The sequence below is a fragment of the Schistocerca piceifrons genome, chromosome 2, assembly GCF_021461385.2.
Source record: "Schistocerca piceifrons isolate TAMUIC-IGC-003096 chromosome 2, iqSchPice1.1, whole genome shotgun sequence".
Lineage (NCBI taxonomy): Eukaryota > Metazoa > Arthropoda > Insecta > Orthoptera > Acrididae > Schistocerca > Schistocerca piceifrons.
Genome location: NC_060139.1, coordinates 295,158,879 through 295,184,633, shown reverse-complemented (window position 1 = coordinate 295,184,633; position 25,755 = coordinate 295,158,879). Strand labels below are relative to the sequence as shown.

Genomic DNA, 25,755 nt, shown 5'->3' with positions numbered 1-25,755 from the left:
CACCTCTCTCTCTCTCTCTCTCTCTCTCTCTCTCTCTCTACACAGGCATATTGCAACTAATTGCCTCTTTGTGCCAAAGCAGATATTGTGACATTTATTGTGAATTAGACAAATTCTGTACATTAAAGGAAATCCCAATTGCAAGACAAATCTGTTCACATAACATTATGCACAGAATATGGTATTGTTGCCCAATGTAATTGAATGGCATGTCCAAACCCACTAAGCAAAATGAGTTTCATGGTCGCTGGACTTCGATTCAGCAGGCACAGGATCCAGATATGTTGGGCTGCAGCGATTTATGTATCTCGTTATATCCCTAGATTGCTTGGAACAGAAAGCATGTTGGCTAGTTCTGCAAGGTCAGTGTGACTTTGACGATCGTTTGCCTTAGCCTTTACCCCATTTTCAGTTGTGTATTTTTATAATTGAAACAACACAGCACACCTTTCCTCTTCAACATATTTGTTTCCGAGTTTTCTTGTGACTTGTGTGAATAAAGTGAAAAAAAGTGGGATTCGCATATCCTTTCTCTCGCTTTGTTTTATATAGTGGTATGCTTTAAAATAAGCTGCTGTTAATGTATTTGTTTTCATGATATGTACTGATTATAAACATTTTTCTTTTATGCCTTTGTTTAGGTTTAGCAGTCCATACACAATGCAAGTTGGTCGTGAGACATCTTACAAAGATCTTCAGAAACTGATCCTGAAAGAAATGAACACAATTCTTCATGATGATGTTCTTGTCAATTCACAGGATGTAAGTTGAATGAGTACTGTCCACATTGTTGTATCTATTAAGTTACTTGTTTAGTGTTAGAACTTTATATTAAAAATTCATCTTCAGCATTGATGAAGAGAAATTTATCTGTCACATAATTACATTAATTAAACAGAGTGGTAAAGTAGCAAAGGAGATAAATTTGTGACAAATATGTTCTCACTTCACAGATTCCTCTGTTCCGCATGCGCATTGTTGATGGGCTGGGAGGTTCACCTACGTTCCTGGATCCCCTGCTCGACCACCCACTGTACATGGAGGCTGTAGATCAAGCACTTGCCCTGTGTGAGAAGGAAGCAGGGCCTCCTCATCTGAAGCTGGTTTTAGAGTGGGATCTCCAGGCCAAGGACAGGTGAGCAGTCAAAATGTTCTCAATGATGAAGTTACCTGTGTAGATCCGTTGCATTACTTTTGTCAGTGGCTTTCCTGATGAAGACACTGGTGGATTTTGTTGAAATTGTGTATTTTTGTAGAACACTACACAAAAAATACAGCAAGAGAATTTACTGTGACAAATCTGTCACAAAAGAATTGGTTGCTATGTATCAACAAGGTTATTCAACTAGTTTACATGTGTCCTGCAATTAAATGTATGAAATTCCATTGTCTTTGCGCATAGTGCCTGGTGAAGGAAGATATTCTTTTAATGCAGTAACAGAGCTGAGCCTTTCATACAGTAGAAAATTCACTAAAATTTACTTGTGATGTACATGAGTAGGCAAAAATTCTCACTTGAAAAGTACGGGGGTCAGTCAAAAAGTAATGCCTTTTTTTTCTTTTTTCTTCTTAAATAAAGTTTGTCAAATGAAAAATGGGGACTAGGTGCTATTCCACAGTGCTGCTTCTCCGATCCACTGCAGTAGTAACTTCCTGCTTCTACAGGTGATGGCTGACATTTATGTTCATATTACATTTCTTGAATGGGGAAGCAGAAACGCCCATTCACATTCATGAAAGACCGAAATATGAGTATGATGATCCAACAGTGGTTATAATCACTGTTATATGATGGGTTTGTCGCTGTACTGGAGCTGAATGGTGAAAACCGTTGGTTAACGAAATGTGTGTTGCAACAAGCTGGTGACTGCAACGTCTCCATGCAACATTCAGTGACTTGATGATATTTATGGTGACTGCAGATGACTCTGTCACATTACCTCCCGCAGCAGAGGCAGTGTGAAGACAATTATTCAACAACTGGAATACTCAAAAGGTTTGTGTAACTTGAGTACCAACAATGTTAACTGACCAGAACAAAAAGATAAGAAAATCAGTTGCCTTCCAATTCTTGCAGTGCTTCCATTTGGAGGGGGAGGAGTTCCTGAAAAAAATTGTGGCTGGAGACGAAAGATGGGATCATGTTTTTAAACAGACTCAAAGAGGTAGTCGGTGGAATGGCATCAGTAAAACTTACCAAAGAAGAAAATGATTAAAACTGTGTGATCGCCAAGGAACGTTATGGCTACAGTATTCTTGGATGCAGAGGGCATGGTTATGGTTTATTTTTTGGAGCAGGGACGCACAATAAATTCTGTCCAATATGCTGGATGCCTCAAATACTTCAGATCTTGTCTTCAGTGAAGTTCACACAACAAAAGCTGTGGCAGATCATCTTTTGCGTGACAATAGAAGACCACCTGCCAGTCATGGTACTACTGAAGATATTGTAAAAACTGAATGGGAAGTCTTGCCTTATTCCTCATACTGCACTGACATGGCAGCATCTGACTTGAATTTTTGTTTGGGCCGCTAAAAGCAGCTCATTGTGGGATTCATTTTGAAGATGAAGAGGTTGTGAAAACGCCCGAGTGGCTGTGGAAGGAGGACCACGTGTTTTACCAAACTGGTATTCATGCCCTTGTTAAAAGACGGACCAAAACTGCAGAAATTGATGGAGATTATATTAAAAAGGTCATAAATTAATTGTCAGTGTTGGGGTTTTCAACCTATGTAGTGGCGTGTGAAATTCTCGAAAAATAAATAAAAGAGGTATTACTTTTTGACTGACCCCTGTGGTTTTTTTTAAATATCCTGGTATGTCACCAAATGCAAGAACTAGATCATCTAATAGTTAACGGGCTGAGAGAGAACTTCCCAGTAATGAAACTTTGATTTTAAATATTCACTGCATTATTAGGCTTTGACTTTTACTTTTTATTATGTAAAGCTCTCTGTGTAACTTGGTTATTCACTTTCTCTTAGACATGTCAGGTTCCTTCTGGACACAGTGACTAGTGATTTTTAAATAGCTCCATTCTGTGCACAGAACTGTAATTGGTGTGTTATTGCAATGATGTCAAGCCCATGTCTTTTTATAGGAAGTCTGCAAAGATCCTTGTCTTTCATATTTCTGTTCGAAAGGAATATGATGCAATTGAAATATTGAGAGATGATTACTTGGGTACACTTCCTTAACTGTTATATGACAATAATTGGCTTTTACAATTGTAAGGGAAAACTACATGTATTAATAATAATAATAATAATAATAATAATAATAATAATAATTTGTTGGTTGTGGTAAGAAAATCAACTTATTTCTGTGAATTTAGTTTAGTTGTGATCTGTGGTGGTGCACTATAGCTATGTGACAACTTGGTTGACGACAGGAATGATTACTTGAGAATGGGGCTGCAACCCAAAAACTAGTCGCAAAGAGCGAAAAGTATATAAATAAAATAAGAACTGAGTGCATCGGTGAAATTTCTTTTTTCCAAAATCAATTATTTCTGTGAAATTATTCTTGATTCTTTCCCAAGTCTTTGTCAGATCCCAGCAAGGGATCAAATTGTGAGACAGAATTACTGATCATTAATTACTTTTAGGTTGTGGAATAGTTTGTTCTGCCAGTAGGCGCATGTAAAAGTAAACAACACTATCTTAGAGTTTGGAACTATTAGTTTCTTCCTCATGGAGGAAAGAGGGATAAAGTGGTAAAGGTTAAAGAAGGGAAGACCATTCACTCAGCCCCTAGGGTGAGAGGAAACCACCTGTTATGATGCCACAAAGAGGTGGAAGGGTTATTTGTATCCTGATGACATTTAAATTTAGTGAAATAGGGGAAACAGTACTGTGTAGAACCCAGTGGAAAAAGTAGTAAACTTTCCACACCTTTATGTTCTCAGAAATCGTTCATGTTTCTCTACACACAAACCTAACCACATATACACACTGATGAGCCAAAACATTATAACCACTGCCTATCACAGGATTGTGAATGCCATCTGGTAATGTGGCAGTCACATGATGCAGTAAGGAATGTATGTAAACATAACAGTAAAGAATTGGGGCATCATTCTAGCACTGGGCTGCAAATGGGGAAATAAACTGACATAAGCAACTTTCACAAATAGAAAATTGTTATGGCACGGCATCTGGGAATGAGCATCTCGGCAAAGCTGAATCGTCTGTTTGCGTGCTACTGTTGTGATTGTATGTGGGAAGTGACTGAAGGATGAGGAAACCACAAGTGAGCCTCATCACAGAATGTGGAGGTCATATCTCTTCAAATATGATGACAGAGTACAGTTGTGGTGCAGGCACAGTTCCTTTAGGACACAGCATTCTGCGTACATTGCTAAACGTGGGGTTTGGTAGCAGATGAACCCTACATCTTCTCATGATGACTCAATGACATCACCAATTAAGACATGCAGTATGCATGTCATCATTCAGATTTTGCAGGGGATCTGTGGAAATCTGTCCTCTGGTTGGTGAATCACATTTCTTGTTATGCTAGGTTGATGATCACATTCAAATATCCTATCACTTACGAAAACGGCTACAAAACTTCCTGTGCACCACAGACGCAAGCCAGTGGGGGCAGAATTACACTGTGGCGGACATTCACCTGGACTTTAATGTTTCCTGTGCAAGTAATCAAAGGCACCATGAAAGCTGTGAACTACATGACCATTTTTTGTAGACCACTTGCATTCCATCAAGCATGATGGCTTCCCCGTGGTAGTCATACCCTCTAGCAGCATAACTGTCTCTATCACAAGGCCAGAATTATGCTGCAATAATTTGAGAAGCGTGATAGTGAACTCACATTGATGTCTCGTCCGCCATATTCAACTGATCTAAATCCAAGGGAACTCAACTGGGATGCTATTCGGCACCAGCTCCGTATCCACAAATCGCTGGAATTACATGCCACAAAGCTGCAAACGACTCGTTGAATTCATGCCGTACAGAATTGCTGCTGAATTGAGCTTCAAAGGTGAACTATCATGTTATTTGGTAAATTTTTTATTATATTTTGGCTTCTCAGTGTGTATGTTGGTTGTAGGGGTTCATGGAAAGGAGTGGTAGTGGCCTTATGAACATGTGGCATACTTACTTAGTTGTTACAGATATTTTATAGTTGCGTTGAGACATATGTACACTAGCACATCAGTTTTCACACCAAAAATGTGTTTATTTTTGCTACCAAAAGGGAAACTAAAATTGTAGGAAAGTTCTGGTGGGTTTTAAATACTTTTGGATTAAAGGAGACCACTCACTGAAAAGCAGAAGATTTGAGTTGTCGATAGACACTCACAAAAAGAAAGAAAACTTGCTATCTTTTGTAGTAATCTTTTTTGAGGTAAAGTATTCTAGCACAGCTTTCATAGTATTTTTCTTTTTAATTTTTTTGAGTTAGAGTATTCTACCTCCAGCTAGAATAGCTCTAAAAGGGGATTGCTATGAAAGCTAGTAAGTTTCCTTTATTTTTGTGGGTGCCTATCGAGGACCAATGCTTCCACTTTTCTGTGAGTGGTCTCCTTTAACCCAAAGGTATTTCCAGGAAACAGAAGTTGTTAATTATAATCACAATTGATATTATGATAAATTGATAAAATATTTAACTTGGCATTTTGTACACTGAGCTTTCAGTATCAGAGATATATATTTTAAATTATTTTGATTTTACACTGTAGATAGATAGGATTTTTCTGCCTAATTGAAGACTTTTTAATAAAAGAGTAATTGGACAGCATCAGGAAATTGGCTAATGCATGAAGAAAATGAAAGTTATGTAAGGTGTGTGCATATGTCGTAATGTTATGCAGGTTAGAATATTCAGAATGATTTTGTTTTGAATATTAACTCAAGCAAATTTCCACATTTGCAGCACAATTGCTGATGACAGTGACCAAATGGAAGAACTTGCCAGTGTAAAGCAGCTGAAGATGAGTACAGAGCAGGGTGGAACTGTCAGCCTGGAGGAGTGCTTTGAGGTACAGTAATCGAAGGGAAATAAACAACTGCACTATCATACGGTTTCAAAAATAATATCCACACTTTAAAAAAGTAGAAAGAGCAGGATGGAATAAGAATATTATGAAAAAGATAGATTGGTGAAAGCAATGAATGCTAGCGTTTAATTGTGGCAAGGTTGCCTCTGGTTCCTCTCATAAATGATAAACCCTGCCTCACAGACCTACTACATTTACCACACCCTTGGAAACTCACTCCCACCACTGTACAGAATTCAGAACCTAAACAGATCAAGAACACTGTCATGAACCTTTCCTCAAAAGACCTTAGTCTCACAGAATTGTCTGCCCTTCCCAAAGGCCTTACATTTTGCCCCATGCTCAGATTCAGTCATGCAGGGCCTTTTAAAGACCTTTTCTTCTCCTGGTCCCTACAATGGGAATACTTTGTTGCCACCAAGTATACCAATCAGACTCAATTCAAAACTGCTATTGAATCCCGGCCTGACTAAGTTCACTCATCCCTCCAACAGTGATCCATCTCCGCTGCCCCCAAATCCCTTCCAGTTAACTTTCCAGAATATCCTAACCTCAAATCTTGCTTCACCATCATTACCCAGATCCCCTAACATGGAACCGCATTCCTCCAGAATCTAAAAACCTTCTCCTCCATTCGCTTCATCTGGTCCTCCTCAACCATAGTAGCCACCTCCTTCAATGCTGACTTCCATGTTAAGAGTGGCTACCTCAGTATTTCTATCGACATCAAACCTATATATCTGCAATTCAACAGCTAGTAGCACCTCTTCCATACACAGAAGTCCTTTCAGTAAAGCAGAATCACCTGAGGTGCTTGCATCTGTAGTGACAAGCAGTCTCTCATCAAATATGCCAGGGTCTCTTTGAGGCCTTCACACATTGAAATTACCCTTCCATTCTCATCCAGAAACAATCTACCATGCCATCCCTCTCCAGTCACCTCTCACGTACCCACTGTCCATCCACGAAGGAGCACTTCTTTCATTACTCAGTACCACCCAGTGCTGCAGAAAAGGGATCACATTCTCTGGCAGGGTTTCGACTACATCTCATCATGCTATCAAATGAGAAACATCCTCTCCACTATCCTTATCACCTCTTCTACAGTTGTATGCTGCTGCCCACCTAACCTATGCAGTATTCTTGTCCATCCCTATTATACCTCTTCTTCCATCTCTCTCCTTCATGGCTCATATCACTGCAACAGATCCATATGCAAGACTTGTCCCTTACACACTTCCACTACCATCTGCCCCAGCCCTGTCGAAGGAATCTTCTACACCCGTTAAAGGCAGGTCTGCTCAATGTTTGCTTCACATCCTGCACCATATGGATTCTTCCTACCAACACCAGTTGTTCTGAATTGTGCACGTGAGGACCCTTCCTTCAACGTATCCTTCGTTCCCATAATCCCCATGGCCTCAACCTTCGCTAGTCACTGTCTTTCACTACTCACCTTTGCCCTTCCCTTCCCTGCTCCTGCTCCTGCTCCCAGCTCAGCATTATACACGCCTTCTACTCCACCGCTGCACTGAGTGAGGTGGTGCAGTGGTAAGACACTGGACTCACATTTGGTAGTATAGAGTGTCATTCAAATTCCCATCCATCCAGATTTAGGTTTCCCATGACCTCCTGAAATAGATGTTGGGAAATACTAAGATGATGCCTTTGAAAAGTATGCAGCACATTTCTGTCCTCATCCTTCTGCAGTGTGAGAATATGCTACATTTCTGATGACCTCACGGTCTACAGGATACATTAAACCTTAGTGGTCTTTCCTTCCTTCCTTCACTTAATAATATTAGGCAGTGCACGTTAAAATAGCCAAATTAAATTTCGAGCTCTTTCGTTCCATGATCTGGATCATGAAGGGAAAAGGTAATGTAATCGCAGCATTGGGCCGAGAGAGAGAGAGAGAGAGAGAGAGAGAGAGAGAGAGAGAGAGAGAGAGAGAGAGAGAGAGAGAGAATGGGAACTGATACATTAATAACAAGAACAGTTAATTAAAAAATCACATAATTTTATTAAAACTAAAGGAAGATACAGTATATTTACATTCCTGGAATTAACTTTTTCCCACTGTTTGACATTTTTTATTGCTCCCAACAAATTTCCTATGTCAACAATTTTAATTCACATCTGATTTTGCATCAACATATTTATAATTTTCCCACAATTTACGCTGTATGAAAAAATGTACTGGGAGAAAAAACTGACATAAAATGAGGCTGGCATGATGTTGGATGTCAAGTAGTGTTTACAGACATTATGTGGTTAAGTTTCTTGACATCAGATTGCTCTACCTAGCGTATTTAAACCGGTAAATGTGCAAAAGTTAGAACAATTTGTGCAGTATCTCTATCTCCTGCTGCTGCTGCTGCTGCCAAACTCTACTCTGCGTGGTAGCTTATAGGAGTAACTAGATTCATACAAATAAAGGTATCACGACCAATCACACCCATTCCCAAACTGCCTCTACAGCACATGTGCAGTTTTATGATTGTTGTAATCATCGTCATACCTCTGTCGGACCATATTTAGTGTATTTTGTCTTTTGGCCACTTGCAGTGCTACTTGACACCTTCATTCAGTTTGCCTTGCTCAAATGTTTTGTGTTAAACACAGCGCGAATTATATCCTCATGCTGAACAAAATGTGTTTCAAGCATTTAATCTCATTGTTAAGTGAAATATTTACATATGTATGTTTTGTAGTGTTACACAAAAAAACAATGTGAGTGATAGCTTGTGTGTGTATGGTTTTCTATATAACTGAGGAAGCACAGTACCAGATACCTCAAAAAGACCACTACAGTTCAAGAGATGCAGAACAACACATATGCAAACACCACACAAAATATTTATGTAAATATTTGCACTTGATATTGAGAAAAAATTCTCAAAATGCACTGTACTAAGCATGAAAAAATATGTAACTGATGCAGTTTTTCATTATTTAAATAATGGAGTGACCAGGATTTCACCGTACTAGTTTTTACATCCACATCTTCATTTATACTCCAGAACTCATCTTAAGGTGTAGGAGATAGATTTACTAAAACTACCAAATTATTTGATATGTTTTGGACATTGGCCACCTGTTACAGGGTATGTGAGCTAAAATCTGTGCTTTCTCATCTCTACTTAGTTTTCCTCTTTAGTTATGTAAGTGACTTCATCAAGTTGGTTAATCCAAGAAAGTCATGCACACATGTGCTTTGTCCATCCACCCGAACAAAAATTGTGTTCTATACCTAAGAACCTTAACATTATATGATGTTAGGTCCACCCTTCACTTTTTCCATGGAGATGAAAGCACAGTTCAACACCACCACTCCCATATGAAAAGGATAATAATGGCCAGTGTTGGTTGAATGTTTTCACAGAATACTGCCAGTAAAACTCAATTACGTGTTACTATCCATTTTAGGTATACCTGTATAAATAGTGTAGAAGTGATTTTTAGTGAAGTTTTGGTAGAATGCACATATCTTTGGATTAGACCACTCACTGAATATTACAATCATTGAGTCGGTGACAGGCACACACGAAAAGAGAGAAAAATTGCTAGCTTCTATTGCAGTAATCCTTTTTTCAAGCTAGAGTGCATACAGGGGTATGTGCACAAGCACACCCCCCCCCCCCCCCCCCCCCCCCCAGCGTGCGCGCGCCCACACACACACACACAAAAGGATTTAACTTTTCCAAGTGTTTGGTACCAGTGGCTCCTTTTTCTGGCAGAAGAGTTGAAGGAAAAACTGATTCAATCTTTATTTGTGATGGAAAGCGAAAAATGACTCGTTCCGCATCATTACAATTTATTGTGCAAAATGACCCATTGAACATGAAACTAGCTAACTAGGAGCTGCTATGACATGAATTGAGTAAGTAAAAAGGAAGATCAGGTCACTCGGTCACCATGATAACTGCTTCTCTTCCAGACTTAATTATGGAGAATTTGCAGTGAAAAAATATGCTTGCCCAGTATTTTATATTCATTGCACTTTGTCATATGTCACTACATATAGAATATGGCTGCTGTTGCAATTTTTAGTCTGAAGACTGATTGAAGCAACTCTTCAGGGTAGTCTGTCCTGTGCAAATCTCTTCATCCCTGCATAGCTACCACAATATACATTCATTTGATGAACCTACTTACTGAATTCAAGACTTGGTCTCCCTCTACAATTCTTACCCCCAACACTTCGTTACAATATTACATTGATGATTTCTTAGTACCTCAGATTGTGTGTTATGAAATGATCCCTTCTTTTAGTCAAGTTATGCCGCAAATTTCTTTTCCCCTCAGTTTGATTCAGTACCTCCTCATTAGTTATGTGGTCTACACTTCTAATTTTCAGCATTCTTCTGTAGCACCACATTTCAAAAGCTTCTATTCTTTTTTTGTCTTTGGTGTTTATTGTCCACATTTCACTTCTGTACAAGGCTACACTCAAGACAACTATCTTCAGACAGGACTTCCTAATACTTAAATTTATACTAGATAGTAGCAAATTCTTCTTTCTCAGATGATTTTCTTTTTCAGATGATTCCCTCAGTGTCATTTGATTAACAAGAGCTATTCAGAAAGTAGGGAACATTTCCGTCTGATGCCACTAGGCGCATGCCAATCGCATATATTTTGGTATGTGCGTGCTCAGCAGCTCAGTCAGCATCCATCCGTGACAGCGGGGACATCTCTGCATGTCTGGTTTTTTTTTAATATTTGAATTTGAAATGTGCACTGCATTTGAAAATTCAGCCAGTTGTGAGATGCGGTCTGTGATATGGTTTTTGTTGGCAAAAAACCTAAAACCTATAGAAATTGATCGTGAACTGTGTGAAGTGTACAGAAACAACGTAATAAGTGAATGTTCCGTCTGGAAATGGTGCATTCGGTTTAAAAATGGCCATACCAACGTTCGTGATCAAGAGAAGAGTATTGTGACTGATGATCTTGTCGCTAAAGTTGATGAAACAATTTGTGAAAACTGTCGCTTCACAATAACGGAGCTCCACAAGTTTGATGGACTTTGATTTTGAAATTGTCACTCAAAAGCTAGGCTACCACAAATTTTGTGCACGATGGGTGCCCAAAATGCTTACAGAGCACCATTAAAAACAGTGAATGGGGCCAACGTTGACATTTCTGTGACCTACCACAAACATGGGGATTCGTTACTGGATTGAATCGTAACTGGTGACGAGACTTGGGTGAAACATGTCAATTCGAGACATAATTACAGTTCATGGAGTGGGGGCACACAAGGTCCCCCAAGAAACCAAGAAAATGTTTGTGAACCTTGAAACTTCCTGGCAGATTAAAACTGTGTGCCCGACCGAGACTCGAACTCGGGACCTTTGCCTTTCGCGGGCAAGTGCTCTACCAACTGAGCTACCGAAGCACGACTCACGGCCGGTACTCACAGCTTTACTTCTGCCAGTACCTCGTCTCCTACCTTCCAAACTTTACAGAAGCTCTCCTGCGAACCTTGCAGAACTAGCACTCCTGAAAGAAAGGATATTGCGGAGACATGGCTTAGCCACAGCCTGAGGGATGTTTCCAGAATGAGATTTTCACTCTGCAGCGGAGTGTGCGCTGATATGAAACTTCCTGGCAGATTAAAACTGTGTGCCCGACCGAGACTCGAACTCGGGACCTTTGCCTTTCGCGGGCAAGTGCTCTACCAACTGAGCTACCGAAGCACGACTCACGGCCGGTACTCACAGCTTTACTTCTGCCAGTACCTCGTCTCCTACCTTCCAAACTTTACAGAAGCTCTCCTGCGAACCTTGCAGAACTAGCACTCCTGAAAGAAAGGATATTGCGGAGACATGGCTTAGCCACAGCCTGGGGGATGTTTCCAGAATGAGATTTTCACTCTGCAGCGGAGTGTGCGCTGATATGAAACTTCCTGGCAGATTAAAACTGTGTGCCCGACCGAGACTCGAACTCGGGACCTTTGTCAGCAAGGAAGTTGATGGCAACAGTGTTTTGGGATAGGCAAGGCGTGCTTCTTATTGATTTTCTTTAACATGGAGCAACCATACATTCTGACCGGTACTGTCAAACTTTGCACAGCCTTAGAAAAGCAGTTCAAAACAAACGCCGAGGAAAGCTGTTGCCCAAAATTTTGTTTTTGCATGACAATGTCCAGCCTCACACAGCAAACTGCACTAAAGAACTTCTTAATTCATTCAAATGGGAAATTTTCCCTCATCTGCCCTACCGCCCCGATCTTGCACCAAGCGACTTCCACTTGTTTCCCAAGATGAAGAACTGGCTTGGAACGCAGCACTTTGATGACGACGCGGAACTCCAGGCGGGTGTGACTCACTGGTTGAAGTCTCAGGTGGCAGAATTTTATGACGAAGGTCTTCCAAAGCTTGTCCACTGCTATGATAAGTGCCTCAGTGTGTTTGGTGACTGTGTGGAAAAGTAATGTCAGTCGCTCTTTCAAATATATATATATATATATATATATATATAATATGTATTCCTTGTACTTAGTTCTTTTTTAATGTCAAAATGCTCCCTACTATCTGAATAGCCCCTGTAAATCAACTATGTTTCATTGCTGATGCTCACCTATCCATTCCATTCATCTGCTCTTCCAAGTCCTATGCAGTCCCTGACAGAACTACAGTGTCATTAGAAAATCTGAAAGTTTTATTTCTTCTCATTGAACATTAATTCTATCTCCAAATTTCACCGTTTCACATTGGTTTCCTTCAAAGCTTGCTCTATGTACAGGTTCAATAACATCAGGGATAGGCTACAATTCTGCCTCAGTCCATTCTCAACTACTGCTTCTCTTTTATGTCCTTAGACCAATATAACTGCAGTCTGTTTGCTGCACAAGTTACAAATAATCTTTCCCTCCCTGTATTTTGTCCCAGCTAACTTCAGAATTTCAAAGAATCTGTTTGAAGTAACATCGTCAAAGCTTTCTCTAAATCTTCAAACACTATAAATATGGGTTTATCTTTCTTCTAAAATAAGCCATAAGATCAGAATTGCCTCTGTTGTTCCCATATTTCTTTGGAATCCTAACAGGTCTTCCCTGAGGTCAGCTTCTGCATTTCCCTACTCTCCTGCAAATAATCCATGCCAGTATTCTGCAACCATGACTCAAAACTGATAGTTCAGTAATACTTCACCTGACAGTACTTGGAATTACTACATTTTTCTTGGCGACTAAAAGGGATGTTTCAGTTGTTCCATAAATTTTGCACACCCAATAGAATAGTTCTGTCCTGAATCTGGGGGAATGTCTATGTCAGGGCTATGTTTTGACTTTGCCCTTTCAGGGCTCTGTTGTATCTTCTCTCATCTCATTTAACTTATTCCATTTCTTGTAATATTATTTTCAAAGTTCATTTCCCTTGTATAACTCATCTATATATCCCTTCCACCTTTCAGTTTTCTCTTATTTGATTAGTACTGTTTACCATCTGAGCTCTTGATGTTCATACAGCTGCTTTTGTCCAAAGGCCTCTATAGTTTCTCTGTAGGCAGTATCTGTCTTTCCCCACAGTGAAATATGCTTCTAAATCCTTACATTTGTCCTCTAGCCAATCCTGCCGTTCCTGTCAGTCTCATTTTTTGGACTTCCTCACCTGCTTCACTTTTATATTTTCTCCTTTCATCAGTTAAATCCAGTATGTCCTGTGTTATCCAAGGATTTCTACTAGGCCTTGTCTTTTCACTCTTTTGATAATCTGCTGCCTTCACAATTTCTGCTGTCTTGTACTGTATTCCTTTCCCCGTTCTAGTCAGTTGTTGCATAATGCTCCCTCTGAAACTCTAGACACCCTCTCATTCTTTCGACTTTTAATCTACAGTTTATAAACATAGTTCATAACCAATAAATTGTATTGGATGAACTGCTACCCCTAGAAATGTCTCACAGTTTAAAATCCGGTTCTGTAATCTGTGTCTTAGCATTATATAATCAGTCTGAACACTTCCAGTTTCTCCAGGTTTCTTCCATGTATAAACCCTTCTTTCATGAGATAGTGATGATCAAGTTATGCTCTGTGCAAAATTCTGTCAGGCAGCTTCTTCTTTCATTCCTTTCCCCCAGTCCATATTCACCTAATATTTTTCCTTCTCTTCATTTTCCTACTATCAAATTCCAGTTCCCCATCCCAATTCAATTTTTGTATCCATTAAGTATCTGAATAATTTCTTTTATCTCACCAGACATTTCCTCAGTCTCTTAAACAGTGGAGCTAGTTGGCATATCAACTTGAACTACAGAGTGTACATAAAGTCTGGGAACACTTTCAATTATTTATTGCACAAGAATTAAAAATTGTACAGATGTCATGCATATTGCATTTTGAAGAGGAAACTCTGAAAGTTTTTTTTTTACAAACATTTGATATGTGAATCATGAGCGACCCAGCAGACGTCAGTATGGTAATCGAATTCTTGCCTTGCCCATCCCAGAATGGCATTGTTGACTGTGGCAGTCGCTTCCCGTGTTCTCTCCCCGAGCTCAGCTACATCACGTGGTAGAGGTGCTACATACACCAGATCTTTAACGTGTCTCCACAGAAAAAAAGTCATACGGAGTGAGATCTGGTGGTCTGGGAGGCCATTTCATGGAACAGCTGTCCCCTTCTGTAGCACAGCCAATTCATCGATGCGGCAGCTTCGTGTTCAGGTTCCCATGAACTTCACGGTGGAAATGTTGCAGGACTTTTCCACACTGTCATTGGAGCCATTTCAAGTTCACGAGATGCACAACGCACTGATTTCTCTAGACTCCTTATGAATGTCTCTTGTATGCGCTCCACATTCACTTCACTCACACTGGGATGTCCAATTCTCTTTGCCAGGCACAAGCAACCCGTCGTAATGAATTTGTTGTGCCAGTGGTAAATGACCTTGCTTGTTGGTGGCTTCTTACTGTACTTGGTTCTAAACATCCGTTGAACAGGTGTAGCACACTTGTTTTTGTCCAACTCCAACACACAGAAAGCTCGCTCCGCATGTGAACTCGCCATGTTTGCGACTAGTGCTGACTATCAGCAAATTACCAAACTACACTGTGGCGGTATATGTGGGGGGGGGAACCAACTTTTGGGGTTTCTCTTCAAAATGACGTGTGTATGATATCTGTACAGTGTTTGGTTCTTGTGCAATAAATAATTGAAAGTTTTCCTGGACTTTATGTACACCCTGTACTATGGTGGGTGTGGAGTTGTGTCTGTCCTGGCTACAATAATGTGTTCAATATGCTGTTCATAGTAGCTTATTTGTGTTCCTATTTTTTTAATTCATTATTAAACCTGCTCCTGCATTACCTTATTTGATTTTGTATTGATAACCCTGTATTCACCTCACCAGAAGTCTCGTTACTCCTGCCACCGAACTTCACTAGCTCCTGCTGTATTTAACTTCAACCTGTCCAGTTTCCTTTTTAAATTTTCTAACCTTCCCGCCCAAACAAGGGAGCTGACATTCCACGCTGCAGTCCGTATGACGCCAGTTTTGTTTCCCCTGAAAGTGACATCCTTGTGAGTAGTCCCCACCTGGAGATCCAAATGGAAGATTATTTTACCTGAGAAGATGCCCTCATCATTTATCCATACAATAGATAATCATTTAACCATACAATAGAGCTGTATGAAACTTCCTGGAAGATTAAAACTGTGTGCCCGACCGAGACTCTAACTCGGGACCTTTGCCTTTCGCGGGCAAGTGCTCTACCAACTGAGCTACCGAAGCACGACTCACGCCCGGTACTCACAGCTTTACTTCTGCCAGTACCTCGTCTCCTACCTTCCAAACTTTACAGAAGCTCTCTGGAAGGTAGGAGACGAGGTACTGGCAGAAGTAAAGCTGTGAGTACTGGGCGTGAGTCGTGCTTCGGTAGCTCAGTTGGTAGAGCACTTGCCCGCGAAAGGCAAAGGTCCCGAGTTCGAGTCTCGGTCGGGCACACAGTTTTAATCTTCCAGGAAGTTTCATATCAGCGCACACTCCGCTGCAGAGTGAAAATCTCATTCTGGAATAGAGCTGTATGCCCTTCGCAAAAATTATGACTGTAGTATCACCTTGCTTTCAGCAGTTCATAGTAACCACATTGCTTTCATCTACTTTCTCAAAAGGTTTAATAGTACAGTGGCAGTTAGCTCCTGCATCCTTTTTATCTCCAGTTACTCCAGAACAAGATTCATACTATTCACCTGCTTTACACCACTTCTGCTTAAACTTCCTTCATGAGGTACATGTCATCCTCTTCTAAGAAGATCTCTTCATCTGTCTTCTGCTCCTTCAGACAGGTATCTGAGACAGTGACAGATAGCTTAATATTAAGGCCATGAAGAAACCCTATGCAGATTATCCGATTGCTAACAAATATTATTATTATTATTATTATTATTGTTGTTGTTACTATTGTTGTCATCATCATCATTATTATTATTATTATTATTATTATTACTATTATTTTCACTTGGGTCAATATAAATGAAGAGATATGCGTATACACACCATCAAGCCTTCAACAACAGCCATTCAGTGACAACCTTGTGTTTCATGCACTACGGGAGCATAATGGGATGTACATGCACGTACCAATATGTTCATGAAGATTTGCAAATTTATGTACTTCTGAGTCATTGGGAATATACTCAGGATCCTGGTCAGAGATATCAGGATCACTAAACAGTCTTCATTTTCTTCTAATTCGTCAAATGTGGTCATAATCTTGGAAAACATACATGGGTCCCCTCTCAGTGCTAGCCATTTTACCTGTCTTTCGTCATTATGTTGCTGCAGCAGGCAGCCACTAGTGTTTACCATGAAGCATAACCCTGATATTTGTTTACTGAAATTTGAACCTGTTCCTGGTGTATTATATTCTGGTGTTCATAGGTAGTGCTGATTGCCTTACAACTCAAAATACGTGTGCTGATCCTTGCACTTGACTCCACGAAATAAGCACTTAACAGACAACTGTGTGAAGGGTGAATAATTGTTTCCCATGACCCTGATTAAAAATGGGTGGTTTATGTTTGCTATTGTTAGCAGATGCCAGTGTCTATATATTTAAATTAGTATAAATACAAAGATGAGGTGACTTACCGAACAAAAACGCTGGCAGGTCGATAGACACACAAACAAACACAAACATACACACAAAATTCAAGCTTTCGCAACAAATTGTTGCCTCATCAGGAAAGAGGGAAGGAGAGGGGAAGACGAAAGGAAGTGGGTTTTAAAGGAGAGGGTAAGGAGTCATTCCAATCCCGGGAGCGGAAAGACTTACCTTAGGGGGAAAAAAGGACAGGTATACACTCGCACACACGCACATATCCATCCACACATACAGACACAAGCAGACATATTTGGTCTTTAAATATGTCTGCTTGTGTCTGTATGTGTGGATGGATATGTGCGTGTGTGCGAGTGTATACCTGTCCTTTTTTCCCCCTAAGGTAAGTCTTTCCGCTCCCGGGATTGGAATGACTCCTTACCCTCTCCTTTAAAACCCACTTCCTTTCGTCTTCCCCTCTCCTTCCCTCTTTCCTGATGAGGCAACAATTTGTTGCGAAAGCTTGAATTTTGTGTGTATGTTTGTGTTTGTTTGTGTGTCTATCGACCTGCCAGCGTTTTTGTTCGGTAAGTCACCTCATCTTTGTATTTATATATAATTTTTCCCACGTGGAATGTTTCCTTCCATTATATTTAAATTAGTAAGTGTATTACTCTTTCCAAATGGTGAAACAATAAACGAGATGGCCATGCAAGCATACATAATATACTAACTTGCTTAAAATGTTTTTAAGTATATGTATGTATGTATGTATTATTTATTTATTTATTTATTATTACATGCCACCTGACCACTTATGGTCACATTACACCTTCATTTATTTTGCTTTTCCTCTGTCTGGAATTTCATATGCTTCCTGTACTACATCATCTTTTCACTGGCTTGCTTTCCTTGCACTTTTCTTAAAGTTCGTCCACGTCTCTTACATAAGTCCTTTTTCAGATTTTACCTCTTCCAAATTCTGCATTTTGCTTGTAAATGTATTTGCTTCCAACATTTGGGACTATGTGATTTCAGACCTGTCTTAATATTTTCTCACTTTCTTAATCCCTGTTGCAGCATGTATCTTTTCCTTCTGTAGAAAGTTGAATATTTGTTTGGTTATGTGTTTTCATTCATTCTTTACATATGTCCATGAAATGTTAACTGCCTCTTAGGCATAGTCTTCAAAATTCTTTCCGTGTTCTGTGTGACTTCTGTGTTGCTTCATTGTTTCCATCCGCCTTCAGTTCAAACTGCACCTATAATTTTCCTTTCCCAGACCTTTAGCTCTTCCGGACTACATGTTGTCATGAGGCATTTACTAGTGTAGAGGTATTCCAGTTTGACAATGGTGTTGTAGTGGATTAATTTGACATTCCTGGAGAGACACTTCGTATTGTGGTTTTTTTTAAATCTATGTGAGTCAAATGTCCAGCTGCAGCTTTTTCGTGTCCATTCTCCTGTAAAGTTCTTGCCAAGGTACTTATCGACACTTTCAATCTGACCTGTCCCTGTTTAATTGAATTTTGGTCCCTATTTATCACAAGTTTTATCTTTTTAATTGTTATCCTGAGTGGTGTTATTTTGACATTGCTATTTATTTTTATACAGTTGTACACACGAGCAGAAGTGCTGAGTGCTGAAGATGCCTGGCATTGCCCATACTGTAATCGCAAGCAAGAGGTAGTCAAGAAGTTGGGTCTGTGGTCTCTGCCAGATATTCTTGTGATACACCTAAAACGTTTCAGACAGGTATGTAGTGTTTACTGATAATATTGTAACTGTGTGCACACTGGTAGTTATCAAACTAATTAAAAATATTTCACAATATATATTGGTATCTGTAACATAATAAAAAAAGATTTGGTTTAAAGTATTCTTCCTCAGTTATCATTTTTTATATTGTGTAAGAAGCAGCGAATTTCTTAACTTTTGGCATAACAGTTACAGACATTTAAAATAGAAAAAAAACCACAATATATCCTCATTTCAAACTTAATGTTTTTCCACTAAAGGGACAATATAGTTGAAAGTAAATTTTAAAATTGTATCACAATCAAGTCTTTTAATTATATCTAAAAACAAAGATGAGGTGACTTACCGAACGAAAGCGCTGGCAGGTCGATAGACACACAAACAAACACAAACATACACACAAAATTCAAGCTTTCGCAACAAACTGTTGCCTCATCAGGAAAGAGGGAAGGAGAGGGGAAGACGAAAGGAAGTGGGTTTTAAGGGAGAGGGTAAGGAGTCATTCCAATCCCGGGAGCGGAAAGACTTACCTTAGGGGGAAAAAAGGACAGGTATACACTCGCACACACGCACATATCCATCCACACATACAGACACAAGCCTGCTTGTATCTGTATGTGTGGATGGATATGTGCGTGTGTGCGAGTGTATACCTGTCCTTTTTTCCCCCTAAGGTAAGTCTTTCCGCTCCCGGGATTGGAATGACTCCTTACTCTCTCCCTTAAAACCCACTTCCTTTCGTCTTCCCCTCTCCTTCCCTCTTTCCTGATGAGGCAACAGTTTGTTGCGAAAGCTTGAATTTTGTGTGTATGTTTGTGTTTGTTTGTGTGTCTATCGACCTGCCAGCACTTTCGTTTGGTAAGTCACCTCATCTTTGTTTTTATATATAATTTTTCCCACGTGGAATGTTTCCTTCTATTATAATGATATCATTAATTTGAATCCAAGTCTTTTAATTGTTGATATGGTCATGGAAAATCTTAGGCTGAACACAAGAACTGGTATGATGAAAGACAGTCACTCACAATACTAGAGCATTTAGCAATAGGTGAGATAAGCACATAAACAACACAGTTAGTGTCATATCTCACTGAGTTGCAGCTCTCCTCAGATGTTATTCATTTACACAGCAGGGTACAAATCTCATAAACATGTATTTATAACTTAAATAATATATAACCTAAAGATATGTCATAAAAATTCATTGCCATATGTTTGAATATCATAGCTACAAATTTTTTGGTTAAATTCGTATACATACAATTCTGAACAAGTACTGATTGGGCATGAAATACCTGTCAGTGACTCATGTCCAGTGTGCGACCACAGTCCTAAACCAAAATTCACAACAAAACCAAGTATTTACCTCATCAAAGTCCTAGGAGGAGGACAGGTCCATTGTTGATAATCCATCCGTAAGTGTAGTTGTGCTATCATCCATGGAGCATGATGAGCTGTGATAGGGCAGGGATTAAGTGAAGACTTTGAGATACTGCTTCACCAGCTCATAACCAGACACTCCCCTTTCAACCTAAACTAGGCCTTAGGCTATGCTACAGATTGAAAGGTCACAGAATGTGCACCCATGAGTGTTTTGTGCGACGCGTAAGCCATGGCAAGGATGCTGGGCTGTGTACACAGTGTGGTGCTTTGTCAGCATTCCTGAAGCTCTGCGGGGAGCCATGGCTATCTACAGCAGCAGAAGGTTGCATCTTTACACACACTGCTCGGCCTGGGCCTCCCATGGGACTGGGAGCACTGGGGCGGCGGGGCACTGATTTAGAAACTGGTTGTATCAATCACCTTTTCATAAACTCTAAAGGCAAGCCGCATGCTTTAGGAATGTCCCGAGTTAAACTGATGGCATCATTTCTCACATCCTAAACTCTGAACACCCCCCCCCCCCCCCCCCCCCCAGGGGCTCATGGTTCTTCCATGAGTTCATGTGTGGGGCACAAGGGACCCTGAGATACTGCTGCCCATTCTTCCTTCCTGGGCTGCATTTCCTTCCCCTTGCCCCTCCCTCCCTGTCCTCTATCCTTTCCTTCTGCCCCTCTTTCTCATCACTTGATGTTCCAACTTATGTTGACCTGGATGTCCACCTGGTTTCTTGTATTCCTCCTGGTTTTTGTTCCTTTGCCTTTTCTTTTTTGGCATTTTTGATCCCCCTTTGGGGTTTGACCTCCACTTCTAAATTTTCTCTCTGTAGTGCGAGCCATTTTGGGAAGAACTGCCTACCTAGCAGCTGCTGTGTGGATTCCTCTCCTCCCCCTCCCCCCCTCATTCCTCCCTTCCTTCCCCACTGTAGACCACCATTCCCCCTCTCCCAGTCTGCTAGATCACGAGCATGTGTAGCCAGTCCTTGTGGTGGAGGTGTTATGTACCCAGCTGGCTGAGCTCCCTGATAACGCTGAGCTCCCTGATAACACAGGGATCACCTTTCTAATACCTATGCTGTTGCCTCCCCATGTATGCCTAGGAGTGGTTGCTCGTCATTCTGGAGCATTGGAACTCCCAGCAGTGGCTGCCATACCAGGTGGCTTTTGCTGTGACTGGATGACACCCACAGCGATATCCATTGATTGGAGTGGATGGTATCAGGGCAGATGCTTTGCATATGAATTATGTTAAGCTCCAAAAAACTGGCCGATCTTTTACAGCTATCTATTCTTTTGGCAATGGATCAGTTAATGCTGCTTCTTATGACCCTGCAGCCTTCCCTTCCCTGGCTACATCCTGGGAGGAGGGCCAGGCTCACCAGCTTGAGGTGAAATACTCCCTGCACTACTTGTTCTGTATTAGCACTTTCACCCCACCATGCCATTACTTTTTGCGAAATTTGTTGAAGACAAGTTTGGCGAAGTATAGTCTCTCAGTAAGATGCGGTTCGGTTCATTGTTGTTCAAAACTACTTCTGCCGCTTAAACTGCAGCTCTTCATGCTTGTGAACATTTTGGTGACACCCCAGTGTCCATTACTCCTCATCAGTTTTTGAATATGGTTCAGAGTCATTTTTCATTGGGATCTCATCCTCCATACTGATGAGGAACTCTGGGCCAGGCCAATCTGAAATGATGCAGCATTCATTTTGTTTGGAATGTTCAAAAATGTCCAAAGGTGAATCTCATCAATACCAGGGTCTTTATTTTGCCATTTCAGGGAGATACACTCCCAGAGAAGGTCAAGGTTATGGTTTACTTGTGTGATGTGAAGCTGTACGTCCGCCACCCATGATGTATTTTCGGTGCTTGCGTTTCAGGCATAAGTCTTCTTGCTGTCTGGAGGACCCTCCGTGCAGTGAACTGGGACACCCACTGCATGATGGGGCCCCTATGTTCCATCGTCCGTGTTTGTTAACTGTAATGACTGTCTCTCTCCACACTCATCGGACTGCCCGGTTTATAAGAAGGAAAAGGAGATACAAGTGTATAAGTCCCTTGATTGTTTCTCCTACACTGTGGCTCGCCAGAAATATGACCATCTTCACTGTGTGTGCTGATGACATCTAACTTTGCCTCTGTTACATCCCTTCCTCCTCCTCCGCCTTCCTTACCCCACTCCCATCCCCCTCTCCTCTTCCCCCTGCTGCCACAACTCATCAGTGGGACCCACAGTCCTCCTGCTCTCTCTGTTGCGAATCTTGCACTCCCTCAATTCCCTGCCCTCCTCGAACTATGAAGGAGGAAGGAACGTATGTCCCAGGAAAGGGCCCCCTCCAGTGCTCCTGAAGGCCTGTGCTCTGAGCCTGACGTCTTCATGGATGTCACCCTGTCTTCGTTTTTAATGGGTAGTGACTTGGAAGCATGACAGGCTCCAGCCCATTTGCGGCGCATTTGGATCTCCATTCTGTGCATATTCAGTGGAACTATAATGGATACTACCATCACTTCCCGAAGTTGCAGTCCCTGATTCCCTTTTACTTGGGAGCTTGTGTCATTCCCCAGAAATCTCATTTTACTGATGCTCACTCATCAGCTCCTCATGGGTTCCATGTTTTCTGTCAGCCCTTTGAGGATTTTGGGTGGCGTTCACATGATGGTCCATATGAATGTTGTTACATCGTGGATCCCCCTTCGTACTACATTGGAAGCAGTTGCCATCCGTGTCCACTTTGACTCTGCAGTCATAGTTTGCACTCTCTATCTCACTCCTGACAGGCCGCCTACACCCACTGCCCTTCTTCAGCAACTCCTCCCTTCATTCCTCCTACTTAAGGATTTTAATATCCTTCACCCTTTGTGGCACAGGCACATAAGTTTCATCTAACAGGGGCTCCTCATTGACCAGTTTCTTGCTGAACTAAACCTGTGTCTTTTTAGGGAGGGTTCCCCTACTCATTTTAGTGTCATCTATGGCACTCTTCTGCTTTTGATCTTTCACTCACTTCCCTTCCCCTCTTGCTTCCTTACACATGATGACCTATTCTGACTTCCTGTTGATTCACTTCCCTGACGTGTAACAAGTGACCGGGTAATGCGTGATTCCCAGCACCGGGTTGACAGGTAGGGTTTGCGCGTACCCCCTGGTATGGGCCAGACCGAGGGATGGGTGATTGCCTGAGCTACAACCTTCCCAAATTGCCGATTGGTCCCTCTGTCAGGTGTTCAGGAGGTGTGAACAATCACCTAAGACAAGTGCACCCCCTTGTGAAGGGGGCCCCCAGTTGGAAGGAGCGCATCGTTGGAGATGCTGGCAGTCATGGTGGACTTCCTCACAATGAGTCAATCATCTTCCCAATCAACGTCTACGAAACATAAATACAGTGAGGCTACTGATTCAAAGACCCTTCTCGCTGCACCACAGTTCCTCATGGTCCCACAGACTGAAGACGGTCAGTCTTTCGCCACAGTAAATCTGTTTATTATTCAGAAAGGTGTTGATGCAACTGCCAGCCCTCTGAAATGTTGCTCTCGTTTATGGAATGGCACTTTGCTTTTGGAGACTACTTCTGATTCTCAAGCACAACGCTTCTCCAAGGCTACCCTGTTCGTGTCGAGGCCCATAGAACTTCAAATTCTTCCCGTGGCGTAATTTACACCAGGCTGCTAGACAGTTAAACCGAGGCCAAAATCCAGTCTTACATCTCTGACCAGGATGTCGCTTCCATCCATCGTGTAATGAAAAAGGTACATTCCTCCTTACTGCCCATCTACACTCTTTTTCTCACCTTTGATAGAGTGGTACTTCCATCCAAGATCAAAGCAGGCTATTAAATTATCACAGTCCAGCCGTACATTCAGAACCCGATGCAGTGCTACCAGCATCATCATTTCAACCTTACTAGAACATCTTGTTGACACACAGCTAAATGGGTCACGTGCACGAGGGTGATTGTCCACCTCCTTCTCCACACTGCATAAACTGCAACCATGCCGCTTCCTCTCAGGATTGTCCCATGTATCTGATGAGCAGGCTGTTCAAGAGATCTGGATAAAGGAAACAGTGCCGTACCCAGTAGCTCACAAGTTACTGGCTATTCGCAAATCCTGCATTCTTCCATCTGGCACCTATAGTACTGTTCTTGTTACCCCTCACTCCATGAAGGACATGGCCATGCAGACGTGCAACCTCCAATTCACCTCTGAGGTTGTGAAATCGCTCAGTGTCAATGTAGCATCGTGCCGTCCCCCCGTCCAACAGTGCAACAATCCGTCAAACTCTCACCTCACAGGGCGAAGCCACCAGCTACACAAATGGTAGGCCGGAAAGGACAGAAGGAATACTTCCATGAAGACTTCCTCCAGCCCTCCAGCCAAACAACACCCGATTCTTCCTCTAACTGGAAAGGCTCGAAGAAGTCCACCAAAGGCAAATGATCTTCTCCTTCACCAACTCGAAGATCCTCTTCAATGGTGTTGCAACGTGATACTTTAGCCCTGCTGGCCTCCGTGTCGCCGGTGCGCATCACCAACCGTTTTTCAGTGTTGGACTGCACAGACTAACTGCACAAACAAACTGATGATTCTGTGGACCCCATGGAGCAGGATGTTCCTGCTTCTGTGTAGTAGCGACTCTTCACCAGCTGTCTCTCAGCAGCCACCGAGGTGACACCCCTGCATCTCTTCCTCACCATGACTCTCCTCCAAAGGAATGCTTGCAGCCTTCAGTCCCACAAAGAGGATTTACGGCTACTTTTAGCATCGCAGTGTCCTCTTGTACACTGCCTTCAGGAAACGAAATTGTGCCCTCACGACCTGCTTTGAGCTTTCACATTTTCTACCGATTCGTTTTGACCTTACCCCTGAGGTCGGCACTCCATCTCATGGGGGCATCATGCTGCTCATATGGGATGACATTCATAGTCAACCCATCTCCCTGACTACCCATCCTCAAGCTGTTGCAGTTCGCCTTTTCCTTCCCCACCTGACTTTTTCTCTCTGTACCATTTATGTCCCTCCGACATTCGATGTCACCAGGGCAGACTTCCTTCAGGTTATAGGGCAGCTACGTCCCCCATTTATGCTACTTGGTAATTTTAATGCACATCATCCTTTTTGGGGTTCTCCCAGGACCTGTCAGAGAGGTGCCCTCTTGGCTGACCTTCATAACCAGCTTAACCTCTTCTGCCTTAACACTGGGGCACCCAATTTCCTTTTCGACTCTTTGCACACTTATTGTCATTTGGACCTATCCACCTATCCTTCTGCACTGCCCAGCCTGCCCCTCATCTCGCTGCCCAGCCTGCCCATCGTCTAGAGTGTTTCCGTTCTTTCTGACACCTACTTGAGTGACCATTTCTTGTGTGCTATCCATTTTCTGACTCCTAGCCCATCCATGTGCACGCCCAAATGACAGCTTACTAAGGCTGACTGGCAGATTTACTCCTCCCTGATGACCTTCAAAGAACAAGATTTCCCCAGTTTTGATGACCAGGTAGAATATCTCACAAACTTTATCGTTACTGCTGCAGAACGTTCCATTCCTTGC

The 25,755-nt window shown here is 41.7% G+C and overlaps 1 protein-coding gene across 2 annotated transcripts in view; it reads left to right on the top strand.

Moving 5' to 3' along the window:
* The window catches only part of LOC124777147 (ubiquitin carboxyl-terminal hydrolase 31), a 336,927-nt gene that overhangs the window by 282,418 nt on the left and 28,754 nt on the right, over positions 1 to 25,755 (top strand). For both annotated transcript variants that reach the window (XM_047252447.1, XM_047252448.1), the window contains exons 5-8: positions 642 to 762; positions 954 to 1,135; positions 5,900 to 6,005; positions 18,685 to 18,825. In XM_047252447.1, the coding sequence (XP_047108403.1) occupies positions 642 to 762; positions 954 to 1,135; positions 5,900 to 6,005; positions 18,685 to 18,825 (550 nt within the window). The remainder of the gene's footprint in view (positions 1 to 641; positions 763 to 953; positions 1,136 to 5,899; positions 6,006 to 18,684; positions 18,826 to 25,755) is intronic.